Below are 23,905 nucleotides of genomic sequence, written 5' to 3'. Positions count from 1 at the left end.
ACTGGGAGAGTTGGGCATGGAGTAAGATGGCGAGGGCATGTTCCATAACCCTGGCGCAATAGAAGATGTTGGAGATGAAGCAATAGTTGAAGAAATCAAAGGAAGGCATTTTAAGGATGATAGTAATTTTGAAACAGTGCCAGAAGAAAGGGACTAATTGACAATTTTGGTAACATCATCCCACAAATTCTTAAACTCCAAGCACTCCATTAAATATTGCATTTGTGTAGCAAATGAATGCCTGTAAATATATATTTTTCAAATTTGTCGGGCTTGTCGGCATAATTTCGAATATAATTTGATATTTTGCACTGCTGGTGCAGCATATGTTCTGCTAAAACCTGTGGTCATGTGTGTTATCAAAGGTAGGCTTTACAACGCTTTGATGTAATACCGGTTTCGGGCACAAGGGGGTGCCAAACATCGCGTCCAGTAGCTTCTTCCAAGCTCGTAATGACATTGATTTACCCGAACTGTGACCTTTTGATGGGTTAATGGGTATCTTAACGGAGAAGGTAAGTACATGACAGATTATTTCAATATAAAACATCCTTGCCAGCCAAGTAATGTGAACAATGCTGAAGACTTTGCTAATACAGATTTAGTAGTATTCTGGCTCTAGCCCTGCCAGTTCAGAACTCTCCATACAGCAGGGGGTGGTGCTTGGCTGACATCAACTATGGGAGTGTCAGTGAGTGGCCCTGTGCGTTAACCCTGACCAGCAACCTTTCCTTAACCTGGATGCCAATTGGGAAGTGCCTGAGAAGGAAACAAATGGCACTGTCTGGGTACCGCTCAGGACAGATATCAGCAAAGAGGGGACTGGAGGCTAAGGAAGGTGGAAACCTGTGGTGGCCTTTACCTGGGGAGAGGGAGGGGGGTCTGGAAGAAGCTGCATGCAGTATGCTGAGCTTCAGGGAGAAAGGCAAATTTACAAAGGTCAGAATGTTGTATTATATAGCACGCATCTGAACTGTGACAGCAAAAGTCATTGTTCGCGGCCCTGTCACGTGTGTGTGCGCACCAGGTCCGTGCAGCAGAGCATGTCTCCAGTTGTCCTGGTTAACCTTTGCCACTGGATAAAGGCCTAGCTCTGTCGAGCCCATGTGGTGGCTGATGTGCAACGGTCACCACACGTTAAAAAAACCCACGCACAGGCATCTTCCACCCCCTCAATTGGAGTTCAGGACTGGAACATCGGGTCCTTCATTGAAACATCCGTGAACTCTTGCGGAAGCAAGTCATCCTCGTTCAAGGGAACGCCTATGATGATGATATATATATGTCAAAGGTCTGGAACATTTTTAAGCTCATTGTAGTGAGATGATTGCATGTAATGAAAGCACAATAACAGCAGATGGCGTTGTACTCTAAGAAAACTGGCTTTAAGAGCAAGAGCTCACATTCCTAAAGTACCTTACCACATCTCCAGGGCATCCCACAGGGACTCAATATCATGAATTAATTTGAAGCGCAGTCACTGTTATGTAAACAAACATCACATGCATTTGGCACGCAGCACAGACAGCAATGAGATAACTGAGCATTTAATCTGTTTTTGGTGATGTGTGTTGAGACCGGAATGTTGGAGCAGGGCATTCTCCTCGACTACTGGGAGAACTCCCTGACAAAATGGGATCTTTCAGATCCACCGGAATAAACAGATGGGCTGCTGGCATAACATCCCATCTGAAGGGGCAGCACCTCTGACATCGTGTTCCCAACCTCTCGCTTTGGATTGGTAGTGGAGCTGAGTCCATGATCAGATCAGCCATGATCTTATTGAATGGCGGAGCAGGCTCGAGGGACCGTATGGCTTACTCCTGTTCCTATTTCTTATGTTGGATTGGCCTCGCCCCTCCCTATCTCTGTAATCTCCTCCAGCCACACAACCCCCCGAGATGTCTGCGCTTCTCTAATTCTGCCCTCCTGAGCATCCCTGATTATAATCGCTCAACCATTGCTGGCTGTGCCTTCTGTTGCCGAGGCCCCAAGCCCTGGAACTCCCAGCCTAAACCTCTCCGCCTCTCTACCTCTCTTTCCTCCTTCAAGACGCTCCTTAAAACCTGCCTCTTTGACCAAGCTTTTGGTCACCTGCGCTAATTTCTACTTATGCAGCTTGGTGTCAAATTGTTTTATCTCATAATACTCCTGTAAAGTGCCTTGGAACGTTTCACTACGTTAAAGATACTATATAAAAACAAGTTGTTTTGTTGCTGTGGAAACTTGGGAGAAGCAGTTTCTGAACGTGCGGTTCGCGGATGCACAGCACCCTGGCTGTCGTGGCTTGCAACCAAACAGCGTGTCCAGACTCTGCTGACCCCCCACTGTCTGGGCCCCACTGACCCCCCCGCTGTCCAGCCCCCACTGACCCCCCCCTGTCCAGCCCTCACTGACCCCCGCTGACCCCCCCCCCCCCCGCTGACCCCCCCCCCCCCGCTGTCCGGGCCCCGCTGACCCCCCCCCCGCTGTCCGGGCCCCGCTGACCCCCCCCCGCTGTCCAGCCCCCACTGACCCCCCGCTGTCTGGGCCCCGCTGACCCCGGCTGTCACCCCGCTGACCCCCCCACTGTTCCCGGCTGTCCCATGCTGACCCCCCCACTGTCTGGCCCGTTGCCCCCCCCCCTCCCGCTGTCCGGAACGTTCCGCTGCATTGCCGGGAATGAGGATAGTGGCATCAGGGCAACTGAACTCACCTGGAAACTCCCACAGTTCCCAGAGACCAACTGGAGAGAGAGAGAGAGAGAGAGAGAAAGAAAAACACACTGGGGAGGGGGAGCGAGAGAGAGAAACATGCACTTGGAGAGAGAGAGAGCAACACAAACTGGGAAGAGATAGAAAGAGAAAAAAACATGAGAGAGAGAAAAAGACTAACTGGAGAGAGCGAGAGAGAGATACAAATAGGGCGGGAGAGAAAGACAAACTGGAGAGAGAAATACAAACTCGGGAGAGAGAGGTACAAACTGGGGAGGGCAAGATCTGGATTTAGATCTGGCCCAGAGGGATGGAACAACTCTCTACCCACTTTCCGGGACCTACCTGAAATGAATGTGGCCAGTGTCCTTTATCCTCGTGAGTGCGTGTCCATCACCACCAAGCTACCGATTATTTTGCAGTAAATTGACATACTCACTCGGAGGCCCCAAGAGTGGCTGGTGTGGGGCATGGAAGTGCCACACTGCTGTACTGATGTAGTTGGCATCACGGAGACATGGCACCAGGGTGACCAAGGCTGGGAACTCAACATCCAGGGGTATTCAACATTCAGGAAGGATAGACAGAAAGGAAAAGGAGGTGGGGTGGCGTTGCTGGTTAAAGAGGAAATTAACGCAATAGTAAGGAAGGATATTAGCTTGGATGATGTGGAATCGGTATGGGTAGAGCTATAGAATACCAAAAGGCAGAAAACGCTAGTGGGAGTTGTGTACTGACCACCAAACAGTAGTAGTGAGGTTGGGGACAGCATCAAACAAGAAATTAGGGATGCGTGCAATAAAGGTACAGCAGTTATCATGGGCGACTTTAATCTACATATTGATTGGGCTAACCAAACTGGTAGCAATGCGGTGGAGGAGGATTTCCTGGAGTGTATTAGGGATGGTTTTCTAGACCAATATGTTGAAGAACCAACCAGAGGGCTGGCCATCCTAGACTGGGTGATGTGTAATGAGAAAGTAAAAATAAAACTGGGAAGGTGGCTCAACCGTGGCTAACAAGGGAAATTAAGGATAGTGTTAAATTCAAGGAAGAGGCATATAAATTGGCCAGAAAAAGCAGCCACCCTGAGGATTGGGAGAATTTTATAATTCAGCAGAGGGGGACAAAGGGTTTAATTAGGAGGGGGGAAATAGAGTATGAGAGGAAGCTTGCTGGGAACATAAAAACTGACTGCAAAAGCTTCTATAGATATGTGAAAAGAAAAAGATTAGTGAAGACAAACGTAGGTCCCTTGCAGTCAGATTCAGGTGAATTTATAATGGGGAACAAAGAAATGCTGGACCAGTTAAACACGTACTTTGGTTCTGTCTTCATGAAGGAAGACACAAATAACCTTCTGGAAATATTAGGGGACCGAGGGTCCAGTGAGAAGGAGGAACTGAAGGAAATCCTTATTAGGCGGGAATTTGTGTTAGGGAAATTGATGGGATTGACGGCCGATAAATCCCCAGAGCCTGATAATCTGCATCCCAGAGTACTTAAGGAAATTGCCCTCGAAATAGTGGATGCATTGGTGGTCATTTTCCAATAATCTATCGACTCTCGATCAATTCCTATGGACTGGAAGGTAGCTAATGTAGCACCACTTTTTAAGAAAGGAGGGAGAGAGAAATTATAGACCGGTTATAGGTAATTATAGCCTGACAACAGTAGTGGGGAAAATGTTGGACTCAATTATTAAAGAAGAAATAGCAGCGCATTTGGAAAGCAGTGACAGGATCGGTCCAAGTCAGCATGGATTTATGAAACGGAATGCTTGACAAATCTTCTAGAATTTTTTGAGGATGTAACTAGTAGAATGGACAGGGGAGAACCAGTGGATGTGGTGTATTTGGACTTTCAAAAGGCTTTTGACAAGGTCCCATACAGAGATTGTTGTGCAAAATTAAAGCACATGGTATTGGCGGTAATGTACTGACGTAGATAGAGAACTGGTTGACAGACATGAAGCAGAGAGTCGGGATAAACTGGTCCTTTTCAGAATGGCAGGCAGTGACTAGTGGGGTGCCGCAGGGCTCAGTGCTGGGACCTCAACTATTTACAATATACATTAATGATTTGGATGAAGGAATTGAGTGTAATATCTCCAAGTTTGCAGATGACACTAAGCTGGGTGGCGGTGTGAGCTGTGAGGAGGACGCTAAAAGGCTACAGGGTGACTTGGACAGGTTAGGTGAGTGGGCAAACGCATGGCAGATGCAGTATGATGTGGATAAATGTCAGGATATCCACTTTGGTGGCAAAAACACGAAGGCAGAATATTATCTGAATGGTGGCAAATTAGGAAAAGGAGAGATGCAACGAGACCTGGGTGTCATGGTACATCAGTCATTGAAAGTTGACATGCAGGTACATCAGGCGGTGAAGAAGGCAAATGGTATGTTGGCCTTCATAGCTAGGGGATTTGAGTATAAGAGCAGGGAGGTCTTATTGCAGTTGTACAGGGCCTTGGTGAGGCCTCACCTGGAATATTGTGTTCAGTTTTGGTCTCCAAATCTGAGGAAGGACGTTCTTGCTATTGAGGGAGTGAAGCGAAGGTTCACCAGACTGATTCCCGGGATGGTGGGACTGACATATGAGGAGAGACTGGATCGACTGGGCCTGTATTCACTGGAGTTTAGAAGTATGAGAGGGGATCTCATAGAAACATATAAAATTATGACAGGACTGGACAGGTTAGATGCAGGAAGAATGTTCCCGTTGTTGGGGAAGTCCAGAACCAGGGGACACGGTCTAAGGATAAGGGATAAGCCATTTAGGACCGGGATGAGGAGAAACCTCTTCACTCAGAAAGTTGTTAACCTGTGGAATTCTCTACCGCAGAGAGTTGATGCCAGTTCATTGGATATATTCAAGAGGGAGTTAGATATGGCCCTTACAGCTAAAGGGATCAAGGGGTATGGAGAGAAGGCAGGAAAGGGTTACTGAGGTGAATGATCAGACATGAACTCATTGAATGGTGGTGCAGGCTCGAAGGGCCGAATGGCCTACTCCTACACCTATTTTCTATGTTTCTACGTACTGGTACAGTAGGGGGCACTCTTCCAAGGTTAGTGGTTAAGGCACTTTGTTGGTGCAGAGAGGTAGAATCTTCTGTTTTAACACAGTTCATTCTGCACAAATTTGAGCTGTTTTATCTCCTCCATCCAGCTGTGGCATGTTGCACTGTATTTCCCACATTACAACAGTGACTGCACTCCAACAGTACTTCATTAGCTGTAAAGCGCTTTGAGACGTCCGGTGGTCGTGAAAGGTGCTGTAGAAATGCAAGTTTTTCTTTCTTGTGATTGCCAGCCTTTGTCACATGGAAGTTACAGCACAGAAACAGACCATTCGGCCCAACGGTTTTATGCACCGCACCAGCCTCCTCTCACCCTCTCAACATCTCCTTCCAATCCTTACCGAGCTTCCCCTTAATTGCACCTGTGCTATTTGCCTCAATACTCTGTGGAGGCGAGTTCCACATTCTCTCCTGATCTGTTGCCCTCCTGATATCGGGCCTTGACGTTATCATTCTGCTTATCCCTTTGCATCGTATGTTATTTGGAAGATATCGGGCCTGCTGTAATTTATCCAAGAGGTCACATTACTGTAGATGCCTTTTGTATTTTCCGACCCTCTCCCCACAATTTCCTTCCTTTCACTCCTAAAAAGAAATTGAAAGACTTATATAACATCTTTCACAACCTCAGGACATCCCAAAGCGTTTTACAGCCAGTGAATTTCTTTTGAAGTGCAGTCACTGTTGCAATGTGGGAAATGCAGCAGCCAATTTGCGCACAGCAAGCTCCCACAAACAGCTATGTCCAGATTATTTGACCCGATAATCTGTATTTGTGATGTCGGTTGAGGGAAAAATATTCATCACAACACTGGGAGAGCTCCCCTGCCCTTCTTCGAATAGTGCCGTGAGATCTTTTACGGCCACCTGAGAGGACAGACGGGGCCTCGGTTTAACATCTCATCCGAAAGACGGCCCCTCCGACAGTGCGGCACCGCAGTGTTTCGATCTGGATTTGGTGCTCCAGTCGCTGGAGTGGGCGTGTGAATTCACAACCTTCTGACTCGGAGGCGAGAGTGCTGCCATTGAGCCACTGGAAATTGGGTAAAGGGGTGAAGGAGATGAATAGCGAAGTGAAAATACAGAAGGATGCTGACACTGTTGTCGGGTGGTGTCGAGTGTGAGAGTATTGATACCACACAGGAATTCCTGTAGGACTGTGGCTGGCTTATGCTGTCTGAGTTGCGACTGGTGGAAGCAGATTTAACAGTAACTTTCTATATATACTTGACAAGGAGAAATTCTGCAGGGCTGTGGGGGAAGAGCAGGGGAGTGGGACCAATGGGATCGCTCTTTCAAAGAGCTATAATGGAGCCGAAAGGACTCCTTCTGTGCTGTATGATTCCAGGATGGTCCAATGACCATTTTAGCCTTCTGAACGGTAAGGGGGTCAAGGGTTATGGGGAGCGGGAGGGGAACTGGAGTTGAGGCCAATGGCAGAACAGGCTCGAGGGGCCAAATGGCCGACTCCTGCTCCTATTTCTTATGTTCTTATGTGTCCTGAGCAATAGCTGGCTGACGGGTGGGGAGTTGGTGCGAATTGACGGCCCTCTAAGCAGCCCGCCGGCAGTGATCCCATCCGACGTTGCAAACCGCACACATACCGGCAACAACCGTGGGTTTCAAGTACAGTATCTAAACCGTCAATCGACCACTAGCAACATCCTGCCGGGGTGAGGTAGCAGTATTACTGACGTAGGCCATGTGACCACGGGCCAGGGGGAGCTCGTTTCCTGACCACAGAACATCACTGACACTTCAATCGCTAAAGTAAAATAAAATGGCCCAGCAACGCAGTGCGAGCAGAGGTGTTAAACAGCAATAGCTTGCGTTAATAATGAAAGAAATGGGGAAATTAAGTCAGGCTTGGGAAGTGAGAAGAGGGAGTGAGTGTAGACCAGTGCTGGCTCCAGTCCATCGACGCTGAACTGCACTTTTCATTCCAGAAATGTTACAACAGAAATGAAATTTGATCATGTTCTCGGTTAACACCAATGCCAAGTTTGATGCTGTCTGGCTCCCTCCGCTGAATGCTTCAACCATCACATAACACCTCACAGCATCTGATCAGCTCAGACATGCAGGAAAGACTTGCATTTCTATAGCGCCGTTGACAATCCCAGGACGTCCCAAAGCGTTTTTCAGCCAATGAAGTACTTTTTGAAGTGTGGTCACTGTTGTAATGTAGGAAACAGCAGCCAATTTGCGCACAGCAAGTTCCTACAAACAGCAGTGTGATATTGATCAGATAATCTGTTTCAGTATTATTGGTTGAGGGATAAATATTGGCCCCAGGACATGTCATGGTTGCTGGGTAAAAATCCTGGAACTCCCTGCCGAACAGCACTGTGGGAGAACCTTCATCACACGGACTGCAGCGGTTCAAGAAGGCGGCTCACCACCACCTTCTCAAAGGCAACTCAGGATGGGTAATAACCTTGCCAGCGACAGCCACATCTCAAGAATTAATAATGAAAACCTCCCCATAAAATAATTGGCCAACGGTGAACAGAAACATTGCACCTCAGTCCAGTTTTCTAAAGGTTTGGCTGATTCTGACAGCACCCAATCAGATTCCACCCAATCAGAACGTTATTACTGAGAGGAAAGTGGTATAGATGGAAACCTGATCATTGGATTCTCGATATTCAGAATGGACCATAACAGTACCACAGATCGCAGGTTCATGGTTATTTAACAGTGTGTTCTTGCTTGTGCATGAATGATCGAGTCTCGCTTGCTTTCTCCTGATACTCCCTTGCACAGTAATCCATTTGACCACCCATCTTAAGAATTATACGCTCTCAGTCCTTTGTGGTTAACTGCTGAATCCAATGAGATCAATCGGAGTCTTGATCTAATTATTTAACGAAACTCAATTGAGTAGTGGCTTGTGGTAATATATTTTAAAAGTTGTTCAAGTGTGCAGGGAGTGCTGCTGGAGATTTGCAAGGCTTTGGCAGTTAAAGGTTTGTACTAAGTCTCCCTTTTGCTCATGCATCTCCCATGCGTCAAGTGAGAGTTAGGACAAATATCTCCGACACCGCCCCCCACCCCACCATCCGAAAGCGGCCTGATCTGGCCCCACAGGTTGCCTCCATTGCCTCCGATCCATCAGCAGCCCCGAGCCTCCCATCAGGCAGCGGGCGGCCAGAACCAGTTCAGGGAGAGCGAGCTTGGGGTGAGGGAGAGTAGGGGTGGGGTGGAGAGAGAGAGAGACAGCCGAAGGGGGGGAGCACGGGCTTGGGGGTGGGGGAGAGGGAGAGCGGACTTGGGGAGAGGGAGAGCGGACTTGGGGGGGGAGGGAGAGCGGGCTTGAGGGGGGAGGGAGAGCGGGCTTTTGGGGGGGGGGGGAAGCGCGGGCTTGGGGGGGACAGTGGGCTTGGGGTGGGGGGAGAGTGGGATTGGGTGGGGAAAGCGAGGGGCAGGGAGAGCGGGCTTGGGGTGTTGGGGGGAGAGAGAGAGAGAGCCTGGGGGGGGGTGGGTGAGTGGGGCGGGGTGGGGGGAGAGAGACACAGGTGGCGGGGGGGGGTCGAAGGTGAGAGAGGGAACTCAGAGAAGACAGATCACATTCTTCCTATCCCCTGGTGCGTGTAAACTAGGTGTGTGTGTTACAAGGGACATCGTTGGGGTGGATGAAATCCAGAAGTCTCGACACTGTCACTGTTCACTTCCTACCCAATAAACCTGTTAACAATCCGTATACAATGCCCCGTCTATGGTGGGGGGGGGTAAGGTCTTGCGCTTGGGTAAGGGGCTGACCTGGCCGAGAGATGCACTTATGCTGGGGTAATGGATCGAATTACAAATTGGAAATTCACTCAGAATTTGGGCTGAGCGGTTCCAGTTACACATTACAGAGGAACTTCAGGGTGTGGCTTATCCTCCAAGGGGACCAATCAGCAATAGGTCTGGAGAGCCAATCAGAGAAACGGCTGCATTTCAGTTAGTACAAATAGATGCATCCGTAAAGGAAGGCCTCTGAGAAGCCCACTTGCTCCCAGTCCTGGCGGCTCTAGTTGCAGTCCTCCTTGGGCTACAGCATCACAGGGAGATGGAGCAGAGGCCGCAAATGGAACAAGCTGCTCGCAGAGGGAGGGGGAAGCAGGAGAGGAACAAGAGGAGGATGAAGGAAGGAAGCTATTCAGACAGCCTTTTTCTGGCTGGGATATCCGGGATCGAATCATTTGCCAGCGATACCAGTGAACACAACCCCAATTCTTCTTTCCACATTTGTTCCACACCATGCCTTCCCTCTGTTACTGATCATCACAGCGTTCTCTTGACCATATTGCTGAAATAAAAGTCATGACAAAGCAAACTTTCCAATCCAACTTTATCCATATATTCATCCAGTTTTACATCAAAGTAATCAACTAATCACCCTTGTGCATTCCCTTAGTGACTGTCTTGCACGTGCCTTCGCCGATCCTCGTGATGTTATGCAGTGCTACCCCAGTGGCTGCAGCACAGCTGGTGGAAGGCCTTTAGTGGGGGACACTGCTGATGGCCTTGCAGGACGATCTCGAGGAGCTGGTGGCTGGGAGAGTGAAATCGAGTGACGGTGTTTGTTCTTAATGCTCTTCTCCCTCTTCTTGGTCAATCACTGGCTGGGCAGGCTGCATTTCTTGGGTGTGTGAACTGAGGAAGACACAAGGTTAGGGTTGTGGTGATTGGAGGGTAGTAAAGAAAGAGGTGCATGCTTACATCATGTGCAGCTTGTAAATCAGAAGATATTGTGGGATGAGGAAGAAGTGGAATGTGTGCAGGAGGTTAATGTATGAGGATACTGGCACCTTGTACTCTCTCAGCCTCACCACTGGCCAAGGGCTCAACCATACTCCTGCCAAGAATGGCCAGCACTGTCTTCTCCAAGGGAGGGAGGTGATGCTAGGAATGTGAGGTGTGCCTTGTGTTTGGTAGAGGCTGTTGGTAGGTGAGTGATTGGGAGGTGGGGGTGTTGTGCATTGAGCAGTGTGAGGCTAGTGGTGCAGTTGATAAGAGATGGCTTTTGAAGATGCATTCACTGACCTTGACAGTGACTACACCCCAAAAGTACTTAATTGGCTGTAAAGCTCTTTGAGACGTCCGGTGGTTGTGAAAGACACTATATAAATCCAAATCTTTCATTTTGACCACTGGTCTGAGGTCATGAAACTTCTTCGGGCAATGGGGCCAGGTTGTAGGGGCGACATTGTTGGCAGTGACCGTTTTGGCAATCTGGTCCCACATCGTTCTTTCTGGAAGGCCCCCCCTGTGGGTAGAGGACCACTCTTCTAGTGTTGATCCTTTGCACAAAGCTCTAGTGCTGTGTGCGAGACCCTGGGCCTGTTGAGCCATGTGTGTTAGTGTTGAAGCACTTTCTGCATTTTTGATAAGAAGACAGCTCACCTTTTGGAGGTGCAGACCACCTCGTGCTAAAGGAATTTAAATGTTATTATCTGCAGAATACAGCTCAGCTTTAAGAGGTGCAGATCGTCTTTAAGAGGTGCAAGCTAGCTTTAAGTAAAGCCAGCCTCGCTCCAGCAACGCGAACTTTGGCCCCCCGGTAAGCGCACAGCCTGTCAGCAGCGTGTTCAGCGGTACGTTGTGTGTTACAATGGTGGTAATTAGCAGGCAGCACAAAGTTGACGTGTGCCTGCACTTTTTGAAATGCGCAGGCATATCTCGCATTGCCGTGCCCGCTTTCTAGAGGTATCCAATTTCTAGGTCTCTATGTCTGAACCCTGCCACTCCATGTATAAAACAGCCATGACTGATCTAGAATAAAGTGAACATTACTTCATGTTAAACTGTGACAGTAAGACAAGGGGCTGGAATTTCGGTTGTCTGTAGCCGCAGTTAGTGCCCAGAGAGGACAGTAATGTGAGCGTTTAAGCTTAGCGACCGGCTGCGCAGCTTTTAGTGTCCCGCTGGAAAATTTGTTCGAGGTTTAGCGCCCGGGGACGCAAACCGTTTGCGCCTGGCTGCTGACGATCACTCTGATCATGACGTCAGGTTCTGGCGCAATGCCCACACTTGCGCCCCGGTCGGTAAATTCTGTGCGGCTGCCTCATTGAGCGCCCGCCAATAACAACGTCTGGAAAAACAGTCGGTCCAGGCTTGCAGAGTCGTTAACTGGTGGCTACTTAAAGGGATGAGAAAGCACTTCCCTCGGCGGTGACAGTCAGTGCAACGTTTACACACGGCACGGTGCGTGAGCCTCCCAGTTTGCAGCGCCAGACAGACATAACAGTGCAGGTTGAAAACAAGTGATTTTGAAGACGTTAATGGGTGCAATACTACCTTTAAGAATCGGCTTTTCTCGGGATCGCAATCGGAGATCGGCGCATGCGCAATGGGTCGGTTAAAGTTAGCACCGGCATTTTCGTTAGCGCCTCCTCAGGTCAGGTGTGTAATGCCTGATTTTGCGCCACCTTCAACTCGTCGCCCAATTCTGACAAATTCCTCAGCGGGAGGCGCAAACTTTTTCAAGGCGTTAAAATTACCGCTCCACCCAGGTTACCGCCCCAACTGTTAGATCTCTTAATTTCCAATGAAATACAAACTCCGATGGTAGCTTTAACTTTTTAATCTTGGCAGAGAGTAACAAGCTGCTGGCTGATTGCCAGTTTCTTTGTCTTACTGAGACACATGGTCAGAATACCTCGATCAATTTACAGAAAAGAACTCGCCTTCTTGACCTTATTGGCTCAATTGAAAGTCTTTTAACGTTTTATTGGCTCGCTACCCAAGGTCCGAAAATGTCAAGTTGATTGATGAGTTAATGTAACATGCCGAACTGCATGTAGCAGCCTTGACTTGGGGGTCTGTGAATTTTCACAGTCTGTCTAAATGAGCCTGTTTGAATACTCTATCAATCCCCCCTTAGATTCTTTCACAAACTGAATCATAAAACTTCAGGTATCACTGGTTAAACATTCTACAAAATAATTTCATACATGTTAATAGAGTTTCCTTCTAAAATTTGTTGATGTGTTTCGCCACATGTCCGGACTAGTAGCTTCCACACAAATTTACACCAACCCGAGTTCCATCGTGGCCACAATGGAAGTCTGGTTTTAGTAGGTTAATTAACTTTATTCCAATTTAATCCAAATCAATATCTTAATTTAACCAGTAAACAACCTTTCCTTAAGCATAACATACTCCTGTGCCACGTACAGACGGTCTGCTGGGACCTGCAAGGTGTCTCACCTGCGGGACAGCAGCTACAGCCGCCTGGTCGCAACAACATTTAATCAACATAAACAAACAATATAAAAGTAAAACAATTACAACAAATAGAATTAAACCTTTCACCAATGAAGTTCCTATTGAACCTAGCCATTCAGTGGCTCCGCTCCACAAAGTGAATGATGGGGGTTGCTTAAGTTTTTCTACCTCCTTTTGGATATGCTCCGCTAAGTGGGTAATTTCTTCGGAGCTATCTGGGATATATGTGCAACACTCAGTTCCGAGTAGGGTGCAAGTACCTCCCTTTTCAGCCAGGATGTAATCAAGGGCCAGTCTATTCTGTAGGGCTACTGTGTGGATTGCTACCATTTCTGCATTGATTTTAACTAGGGCCTCTGAGGTATCATTGGCTACTCGTTCCACAACGGATGCCATGTTAATGGATTCCCTTGTCAGTTTGGCGGTCCCATACCCAGGGATCAGGATGGCAGAGAACCTCTCTGTTTCTGTGATAGCTCTCTTAGGATGGTGTAAATGTTCTGACAGTGACTTTATATGATACATATAAGGCACAATGTAGGCTAAATAGCAGGATCCCATCCAATTCTGGGGCAGCCAAGGGTAGGCCTTGTGCCACACACCCAATAGGTGCCATTATATGCAATGAATGTTAGCTGTTTCTTTGTCAGTAACACTCCGGGGCCTGTCCAGGCTTTTCCATCCGTTTTATTCAGAATCCCCGTTACGTTAAAAATTCCCACATCGGCCCAGTTTGGACGGTTCCGTGGCTTGATTATGTTATAATTCCGGGAGCAGTTACTATACCCCATATTTTGGCCTCCTTTGATGTTTCTAATCAGACAGACCGATTCCCCCGGTCTTCCTATTCCCGTTGTATTAGTGATAACAAAAAATGGGGGCCGTTTGGAATTATTGTAGCATGGTTGGTATCCCCCTTCAAAGGTAGTCAGATTGTAACCTGCTGACTTCCATTTACGTGCCCAGTTTTCCGTATCCTGAAACGCATTGCCTGTTTTATTTTGATTAATTATCCACTCAGCCATTTCCGAGATATTCAAGGGAACTGGCCTCAAGGGAATCCCTCCCTTTGAGTGAATAGGAATATGCATACACACCCAACAACTAGAAATGTTACCTTGTTTGGCATAAATGTATGACATATATAAAAAGGTATTTACATGTAATTCCCTTGCTACCCTACTATTTCCCTTTGGTGCAGAGGGTCGGCTAGTAAGAAGTAGGCCTATGCCTAGAATACCTACAATCAATAATACAGTAAATTTATACATTTTCTCAAAAAGTAATTGTCCTTATTAGATTTAAGCTTCAGTTACGGGTGCTCGTTTAACGTGTGAAGCGTGGATCCAGGCTTTCTTTCCTTGGACTTTAACAGCTGCCTGGGTGGTCAATAACACTTGATAAGGTCCCTCCCACTTGGCACCCAAAGGTTTTTTTATGCAACTTTTTCACATACACCCAGACTCCCGGGATGATGTCGTGTCCTCCTTCGGGTGGATTACCCCAAGCTGCCGATACCTGTCGGGAAACAGAACTAATAGCATTGGTTAAGTTCTGATAGTATGATAACAAAGTGTCACTCATTAAGTGAACATCAGCTTTCCGTAAATCGATAGTTCCTGGCAGCGACATGGGTCTTCCTGTTATAATTTCAAATGGGCTTAGACCTGTAGTTCTGTTCAGGGTTGCCCTAATGCTACATAGCACTATTGGTAGTGCCTGGGGCCATGGTGTTCCTTCTTGGTGATTTGTGCTTTGTCGATGCTGGCTTTATGTCCTTTCAACCGAAGGTGATCCAGCAAAGCTCGTAAATCTTGTTCATGCTGTTCTTCCGTGTTTGAAGCTAGCAGGATATTGTTGGGGTAAGCATGTTAATTCCGCCCCTGTGTCGAAAAGACAGTCCACATCCTTATCGCCCACCCTCACAGTTATATATATCCCATCTCCTCTTTGTTGTATTAGTGCGAGGAGGGGGGCCAGGGTGGGCTCTAATCGTTTTTTGCTATTCCAAGTAACTCCTTCTGTTGTTGTATTGTCAGTCGCTTAAATGCTTCTATGAGGTCGTTATCTTGTGACAAGCCTGGCTTGTTGGCTGAATTGTATCCCTGTCTGCGTCCTCTTCCCCAGCCACGACCTTGCTGTTTTGCCCTGCACGTCTTGGCCCAGTGACCTTCTTTCCCACAATAATGACATTTTCCGGGTAATTTTCCTAATGACTGTTTATCAGAATCCTGGGATTTCCATCCCATAGCCTGTACAGCTCGGACTTTAGCTCGCATATCCCGGTCTAATCCACCAATGCTGCAAATGTAGTTCCTCTACCTTCCCAGTCCGGTAACACTACCTTAAGCATTTTGGACAGTTCTGGCTTTAGACCTGCCACGAAAGCTGCTTTCAGGGGTCCAAACGCTTGTTCATCCATTTCCTCATCCGTATTATTCATACCCGAATGTTCTAGCCACGTGCATCTAAACCGCTCGTCATACTCCAGGACCTCCTCTGTTCCTTTCTGTTGGCAGGCTGCAATTTTTCCCCAGTCTGTCTTAGCTGGACTGAAGGCTTGCAGCCAGTGTTTAATTGCTTCCCATCCTGTGTCTAATTCTTGCTCATTCTGCCCCAAAGCTTCATCTACCTTGTCGTGCAATTTTCTTCCCTGTGTTTTTGGCACCATTATGGTCAAAATTTGCACTCCATCCCAGGGATGAAGTTGATATATATTTCTTAAGCGGTCCAATTGGTCCCACGTTTTTACTCCCCCTTTCTTTGGATTGGGCAATTCCTTGGACCATTTATCAATTTTCTCTGGGTCTGCCGGATCATGAACTAAGTATTCTTCGTACACCCGTCTCTTTGTTTTTTTGGTTCCGCCCTCATCTGCAGTCTCTTCTGATTTGACTACAACTCGTCTTTTTTTAAACGGGGCAAAGCGCACCCCTAATTCTTCATCATCCTCCGACACTGTATTGTCGGAGGATTCAGAAACCGTATCTATTCCTCGGTCGTGTCTTCGGGTTTGCGCTTTTAATTTATCCAAACATGGGTACCCTGGGAATTGATCAATACATTTTCCTTTTCCTATTACTGTCTCTTGACCTAATGATTTTTTCCATTCTTTAATTTCACCTTTAAGATCTTTAACTTCCGCTTCCAGCTTTTCAAGTTCAAGCTTTTTTTGTCGCAGCTGTGCACAAACTGCTTGCAATTGATCCTTTGTATGGTCAGTTCTCGATCATGTTGGGAACGCATTATAATTTCATTCCGGTTTCGAATCTGGCCCATAACCGCTAGGGACCATCTAGTTCGCTCTTTATTTTTCATACTGGTCGTTTTTCCCCAGACCCTTTTAATCTCGTCCAAGGACCATTGTCCTTTGGAGGTTCTGTACTTTTGTTCGATCTCAATACAGGTTTTAGATAAGTTGAATTGTTGCTCTATGTATTCTTTCAACTGTTCGAGAATTAAATCTAAAGAAACTCCAGGTGGTGCCTGCCCACCTTTAACAGTTGTAGGCAATTCTTTGTTCATGTCTCCTGCTGCCATTTCTTTACTAGGGTTCTATACTGGGGTCTCGAGTCGTAGGCCTGCTAGCCGATCAATAGGTCGGTGATTAATTAACTAACACACCGCCAAAGTTTAGACGTCTATGGGACCTCGAGCCGACTACCAACCGGAGGGTTCGCAAACCGGAGGCTTTCGGAATCGCGTAGGAGAGGCGAATTTAGACTTTTGACCGAGGACTTTTTTTTAAAAAGAGGAGTCCTTACCTCAATATGTAGGTCCGATGTCCAAAATTCAGTTTCTTTCCTCCGCGATCCTGTTCGCAGCGCCAAAATTGTTAGATCTCTTAATTTCCAATGAAATACGAACTCCGATGGTAACTTTTTAATCTTGACAGAGAGTAACAAGCTGCTGGCTGATTGCCAGTTTCTTTGTCTTACTGAGACACATGGTCAAAATGGCTGTATTTTATACCTGGATCAATTTACAGAAAAGAACTCGCCTTCTTTGACCTTATTGGCTCAATTGAAAGTCTTTTAACGTTTCATTGGCTCGCTACCCAAGGTCCGAAAATGTCAAGTTGATTGATGAGTTAATGCAACATGCCGAACTGCATGTAGCAGCCTTGACTTGGGGGTCTGTGAATTTTCACAGTCTGTCTAAATGAGTCTGTTTGAATACTCTATCACCAACTGAGGCCCAACCGAATTTCTCCCCCAAGGAGTCACAGGTATCGAGTCCTCCTTCACACAGAGTGATTGGTACACGGAATGTATTTCCAGAGTAATGATGGTAACATCCACAGAATCATTTACAAAAAGGGTCTGATGCCATGACGGGGCTTTTAACATCTTTCTAGATGAACTATGAGGGACAGAACAACCCTGCTGACCTGTATCTAGTGAGATCCCAGCAGATACCTCGTCTGATTTGAGTACAGAATATGCTTGAGCTTACAACTGAAGACCTGGCACATTGCGGGATTGTGTGGTGCAGTGGATTAGCACGTTGCCCTTTCACCTCTGAGACCAGGGAGGGAATGCAGATTGATGGAATAAATGCCTCCTGCCTCGACCAGCTGTAAATATACTCGGTGAAATAAGTGTCGACACCACTAGGCAGCACAGAACGTCCCATTAACTGAGCATTAAAAGAAAGCGCCTTTCACGACCTCCGCTCAATCCAAAAGATTTTACAGCCAATGAAGCATTTTTGAAGTGCAGTCACTTGTTGTAATGTAAGAAATGTGGCAGCTGATTTGCTCACAGCCAGGTCCCACAAACAACAATGTGATGAATGACCAGCCTGATTGGAAGAGATCAATAGGATGGCTGGTGTGACAAATGGAAATAGATTTGTGCAGAAGAGGGAGCTCTTTGAGATTGGACTTAAGCCACATTATGGCAGTACTGAAAGCTTCATTCTGGATGGATCCTGTCAGTTATACCTGACTCGGAGTGATTGAAGCCGAGCTGGGGACCTAAGTTGGAATACTCCATTCCTCGGTGCTGACATTAGTTACCTTGAACCCAAAAGTTAACCCAACACAAAAGGAAACTGATGCCAGACTATCAGTAAACCCACAGTCTTGAAGGTTGATGGTACAATGGGGCGGAAATTCTGTTGGGTTCCTGTGATTTTATCTCGCAAACACTGGTTAGGCCACAGCTGGAGTACTGCGTGCAGTTCTGGCCACCACATTACAGGAAATATGTGATTGCACTGGAAGGGGTGCGGAGGAGATTTACAAGAATGTTGCCAGGACTGGAGAATTTTGGCTGAGGAAAGATTGGAGATGCTGGGTCTGTTTTCTTTGGAACAGAGGAAGCTGAGGGGAGACCTGATTGAAATGTATAAAATTATGAGGGGCCTGGATAGAGTGGATAAGAAGGACCTGTTTCCCTTGGCAGAGGGGTCAACAACCAGGCAACATAGATTTAAAGCAATTGGGGGGAGGTTTAGAGGAGATATGAGGGGACATTTCTTCACCTAGAGGGTAGTGGGGGTCTGGAACTCACTGCCTGAAAGGGTGGTGGAGGCAGAAACTCTCACCAGATTTAAAAAATATTTAGATGTGCATTTGAAGTGCTGTAACCTACAGGGTTACGGACCAGGAGCTGGAAAGTGGGATTAGGCTGGATAGCACTTGTTCGACTGGCACGGATACGATGGGCCGAAAGGACCTCCTTCCATGCTGTAAATTTGTATGATTCTATGAAATCCTGGGATCCCAACTGGGATCAGAATTGTGCTCTGCTGTCGATATAAGGGGGTGCCTGGCCGATCCAAGGGAATGGAAAGGTGAATGCAGGCTGAGAGAGCTGGTTTCCCATTGTTCCTTATGTTGTGAACGGATTGACGGTGGATGGTGGGCGAACACTGTTCCTGGACACATCCTGCTTTAGTCAGAAGCTGCACATTTCACTAATTCATTCCCTCTGCATCACAGTGATAACCCCACCCAGACACTGAGGGGTGGCCATAGAGCCCTCATAAAAATAATACCACTCAATTAATACTGGTGGTGAAGCAAAAGACGGCGCCATGATTTAAAAGAAGGATTATTACATTTCACAATGACTGATGTACCTTTCATGACCACCGAACGTCTCAGAGCGCTTTGCAGCCAGTGAAGTACTTTTGGAGTGTAGTCACTGTTGTAATGTAGAAAACGCGACAGGCAATTTGCACACAGCAAGCTCCCACAAACAGCAATGTGATAGTGAGCAGATAATCTGTATTTTTGTTATGTTGATTGAGGGATAAATATTGGCCAGGACACCGGAGATAACTCTCTGTGCTCTTCTTCGAAATAGTGCCATGGGATATTTTACGTCCACCTGAGAGAGCAGACGGGGCCTCAGTTTAACGTCTCATCCGAAAGCCGGCACCTCCGACAGTGCAGTGCTCCCTCAGCACTGCACTGGAGTGTCAGCCTAGATTATGTGCTCAAGTCCCTGGAGAGGGATTTGAACCCACAAACTTCTGACTTCGAGGCGAATGTATCAGCTGAAGATTAATTTTACTTTGTGAGGATGCTACAGTGTCAAAATTCCAATATTTTGGCTGTCAAATAATTTACAAAATCTCAGAATTGTTAGGATGTGAATCTTGGAATTTTGTCAAAGTGGTCACAGTTCCTGGTACAGGAAATTCCAACCCTTATTTCCTTCTGCACCTTTATAACCATAGTGATGAGTACAGCCAGCTCACCTTGGCTCATGTTTCCCGCAACGAATGGTGTGATTTTTATAAATCCCCAACGTTTGGGGGCCCACGTATTTTCTTGGTGACCGTGTGGATCCCAGACTTTAGCTTCCTGCTGCTGTTATCGGTGCTGGTGTTGTGCCGTGGTTATGTCACTGACTAATAATCCAGTGAACACGAGTTCCAGTCAAACCATGGCAGTGTGAGAGTTTGAAACCAAAAAGTGGTATCGGTAATAAGTGACCACGAAGCTGCCAGATTGTCGTTAAATACCCAACTGCCTTACTAATGTCCTTCAGGGAAGGAAATGTGCCATCCTTACCCGGTCTGGCCTACACGTGGCTCCAGTCCCACGCCACTTAGTTACTAGAGATGGGCAATAATTGCCAGCGATGCCTACACTCAGAGAATTAATTTTAGATTCCTTAGCAGAGAGATCAATAACCAGGAGGCACAGATTTAAAGTAATTGGTAGAAAGATTAGAGGGGAGTTGCGGAGAACTTTTTTCATGCAGAGGGTGGTGGAGGGTCTGGAACTCACTGCCTGAAAGGGTGGTAGAGGCAGAAATCCTCATCGCATGAAGTGCCGTAACCTACAAGGCTACTAATATGTCCTCACTATACAGTATAAATGCACACGAGGCCCATACTTGAGAGGTCACTCTGTGACCAGTTACCTTTATTACCAAGACCTCAAGTGATAAAGGTGGGTGGAGCTTCCCCTTTTATACCTGAAAGTCCAGGTTAGGAGTGTCTCCCACAAGTTCACCCTCTTGTGGTCAATGTTCTCAAGGTGTACAACTTAGGTCAGCTTATACATGGATTACGATGATAGTTGAATAATGACATCACCTGCCCCCAAAAGTCTTATTGGGATCACAGGTTAAGTCTCTCTGGTGGTTTACGCTCCCTGTAGAGCGCCTGAGTTGGGGCTCCGGTTGTTGGGCGCTGGCCTGAGTGTCTGCTGTTTGCAGTGCCTCAGGCCTGTCCGGACTGCCTACAGTGACTGGGCTCTCCTCCACTTGGTTCCGGTGTTCGGTCACCTGTGGTGGAGTAAACTCTACGTCATGTTCTTCCTCTGCTTCTTCTATGGGGTTGCTGAACCTCCTTTTAGTTTGATCCACGTGTTTGTGGCAGATTTGTCTATTGGTAAGTTTCACTACCAAAACCCTATTTCCCTCTTTGGCAATCAGAGTGCCTGCAAGCCATTTGGGCCCTGCAGCGTAATTAAGGACAAAAACAGGGTCATTGACATCAATACATCGCGCCCTCGCATTCCTGTCATGGTAGCCACATTGTGACTGATGCCTGCTCTCAACAATTTCTTTCATATTGGGGTGTATAAGGGATAACCTGGTTTTGAGCGTCCTTTTCATTAGCAGCTCTGCAGGAGGAACCCCTGTGAGCGAGTGTGGTTGGGATCTATTGGCCAACAGGAGGCGTGATAAGCGGCTTTGTAAGGAACCCCCTTGGATTCTGAGCATCATCTGTTTGATTATCTGCACTGCTCGTTCTGCCTGGCCGTTTGAGGCCGGCTTGAACGGTGCCATTCTGACATGGTTGATTCCATTGTCTGCCATGAAGTCCTGGAATTCAGTGCTTGTGAAGCACGGGCCATTGTCACTGACCAAGACATCCGGTAGACCATGGGTGGCGAATATTGCCCGTAGACTTTCTACCATGGCAGAGGATGTGCTTGAATTTAAAATGGCACACTCAATCCATTTGGAGTAGGCGTCTACTACAACCAAAAACATTTTTCCCATGAAAGGACCTGCGTAGTCCACATGGATGCGTGACCATGGCTTGGCGGGCCAGGACCAGGGGCTAAGGGGGGCTTCCCTGGGCGCATTACCCAGCTGGGCGCACGTGTTGCACCTGCGAACACAAAGTTCCAGGTCTGCATCTATCCCTGGCCACCAAACGTGTGACCTGGCAATTGTCTTCATCATGACAATGCCCGGGTGCGCATTGTGAAGTTCTCGGATAAACACCTCTCTGCCCATCTGGGGCATGACTACTCGGTTTCCCCACAGTAGGCCCGTACTTGGCTGCCCAGTCCCCATTCAGGATACATTTCTTAACTAAAGACCGTAGCGGGTCCTTATTTGTCCAGACTTTAATCTGACGGGCTGTCACAGATGAGCCTTCGCTTTCGAAAGCTTCAACAGCCATGACCATCTCAGCATCATGCTCAGTTGCCCCCTCAGTCGAGGCTAGTGGGAGCCTGCTGAGTGCATCGGCGCAGTTTTCAGTGCCCGGTCTGTGCCGAATTGTGTAGTCATAGGCGGCTAACATGAGTGCCCACCTCTGTATGCGGGCGGATGCATTCGCATTTATGGCCTTGTTGTCGGCCAAAAGGGATGTTAGCGGTTTGTGACCTGTCTCCAGCTCAAATTTCCTGCCAAACAGGTACTGGTGCATTTTTTTTTACTGCATATACACATGCTAGCGCTTCCTTTTCTACCATCCCGTAGCCCCTTTCTGCCTGGGACAGACTTCTGGAGGCATAAGCTACCGGCTGTAACTGACCATTGGCATTCACATGCTGCAACACACACCCAACACCATAGGACGACGCATCGCACGTTAAAACAAGTTTCTTACACGGGTCATGTAACGTTAACAGTTTGTTGGAGCATAATAAATTTCGTGCTCTATCAAAAGCCCTTTCCTGGCTGTCCCCCCAGACCCAATCGTGTGGGAGCACGTGTAGCATCTCTAACAGTGTGCTCAATTTGGGAAGAAAGTTACCAAAATAGTTCAGGAGCCCCAGGAATGAACGCAGCTCCGTCGTGTTACGGGGTCTGGGTGCTCTCTGGAATCGCTTCCGTTTTGGATACAGTAGGTCTGATCCTGTCTGCTGCTACCCTCCTCCCCAGGAATTCTACCTCTGGAGCTAGGAAGACGCACTTCGCCCTTTTCAGTCACAGCCCTACCCAGTCCACTCTGCGTAGCACCTCCAGGTTGTGGAGGTGTTCTTCAGTATTGTGACCCGTGATGAGGATGTCGTCTTGAAAAACCACCGTCCTTGGAATCGATTTGAGGAGGCTTGCCACATTTCGCTGAAAGATCGCGGCGGCCAAACGAATCCCGAACGGACATCTGTTTTACTCAAACAACCCCTTGTGTGTCGTGATGGTGGTCAGCTTCTTCGACTCACTCGCCAGCTCCTGGATCATGTAAGCTGAGGTCCGGTCCAATTTTGAAAACAGTTTGCCACCGGATAGCGTCGCAAAGAGGTCCACCGCTCTCGGTATCGGGTACTGGTCTTGGAGTGACACCCGATTGATGGTGGCCTTGTAATCGCCACATATCCTAACCGATCCATCCGCCTTGAGCACTGGCATGATCGGGCTCGCCCAGTCACTGAATTCGACTGGCGAGATGATGCCTTCCCTTAGCACGCGGTCCAATTCGCATTCTATCTTTTCCTGCATCACGTACGGCACCGCTCTGGCCTTGTGGTGTACTGGCCTGGCGTCTGGGTTTATGTGAATCACTACCTTGGTTCCCATGAAAGTGCCGATGCCGGGTTGAAATAATGAGTCAAATTTGTCCAGGATCTGTGAGCATGATACTCGTTCCACAGAAGAAATTGCATTGACATCGCCCCATTTCCAGTTCATGACAGCAAGCCAACTCCTCTCCAGTAGTGCGGGACTGTCCCCTGGGACAATCCAGAGTGGCAACCTGTTCTCCGAATCTTTATGGGTCACGACTACCGTGGCGCTGCCTAGCACCGAAATGATTTCCTTTGTATATGTCCGTAGCTGTGCGTCATTCGGCAATAATTTTGGCCTCCTGGCCTTGGACACCCACAACCTTTCGAACTGTTTGATACTCATCAGGGACTGGCTGGCCCCCGTGTCTAGCTCCATTAATACTGGGATGCCATTGAGGAGCACTTTCATCATTATCGGTGGCGTCCTGGTGTATGAACTGTATATGTGCTCCACCTGAACTCGCTGAACTTCGCATGAGCTGGAGGCCCGGTTGTTGGAAACAAAAGGTCCATTACCAGTCGATCGTCTCTGACTGCCTCTGTAACTATCCTTAAGCGCACCATTAACAGGTGTTGATGGCCCCATTACTGGCCGTATTGTCCATTGCGATGGCATGACTTGCCGTTCAGCTAGCCATTGTCTCTGTTGAATTCCCCCTTTGGGTTCGACTACATGCTGGGGCATGTCCGATTGGCCTTGTC

General features: G+C 47.6%; 1 protein-coding gene across 2 annotated transcripts in view; it reads left to right on the top strand.

Annotated features, from left to right (window-relative positions):
• Positions 1 to 23,905, top strand: part of setmar (SET domain and mariner transposase fusion gene) — a 36,806-nt gene that overhangs the window by 8,547 nt on the left and 4,354 nt on the right. The window contains exon 1 of one of the 2 annotated variants that reach the window (XM_070894956.1): positions 435 to 515. The exons of the other annotated variant lie outside the window; for it this stretch is intronic. Coding sequence (XP_070751057.1) covers positions 495 to 515 — 21 coding nt within the window. The 5' untranslated portion in view covers positions 435 to 494. Of the gene's footprint in view, positions 1 to 434; positions 516 to 23,905 lie in introns of those variants that run through there. 2 annotated transcript variants of the gene reach the window in all.

Source organism: Pristiophorus japonicus, chromosome 12 (genome assembly GCF_044704955.1).
Source record: "Pristiophorus japonicus isolate sPriJap1 chromosome 12, sPriJap1.hap1, whole genome shotgun sequence".
Lineage (NCBI taxonomy): Eukaryota > Metazoa > Chordata > Chondrichthyes > Pristiophoridae > Pristiophorus > Pristiophorus japonicus.
This window is presented reverse-complemented; position numbering and strand designations above follow the sequence as displayed.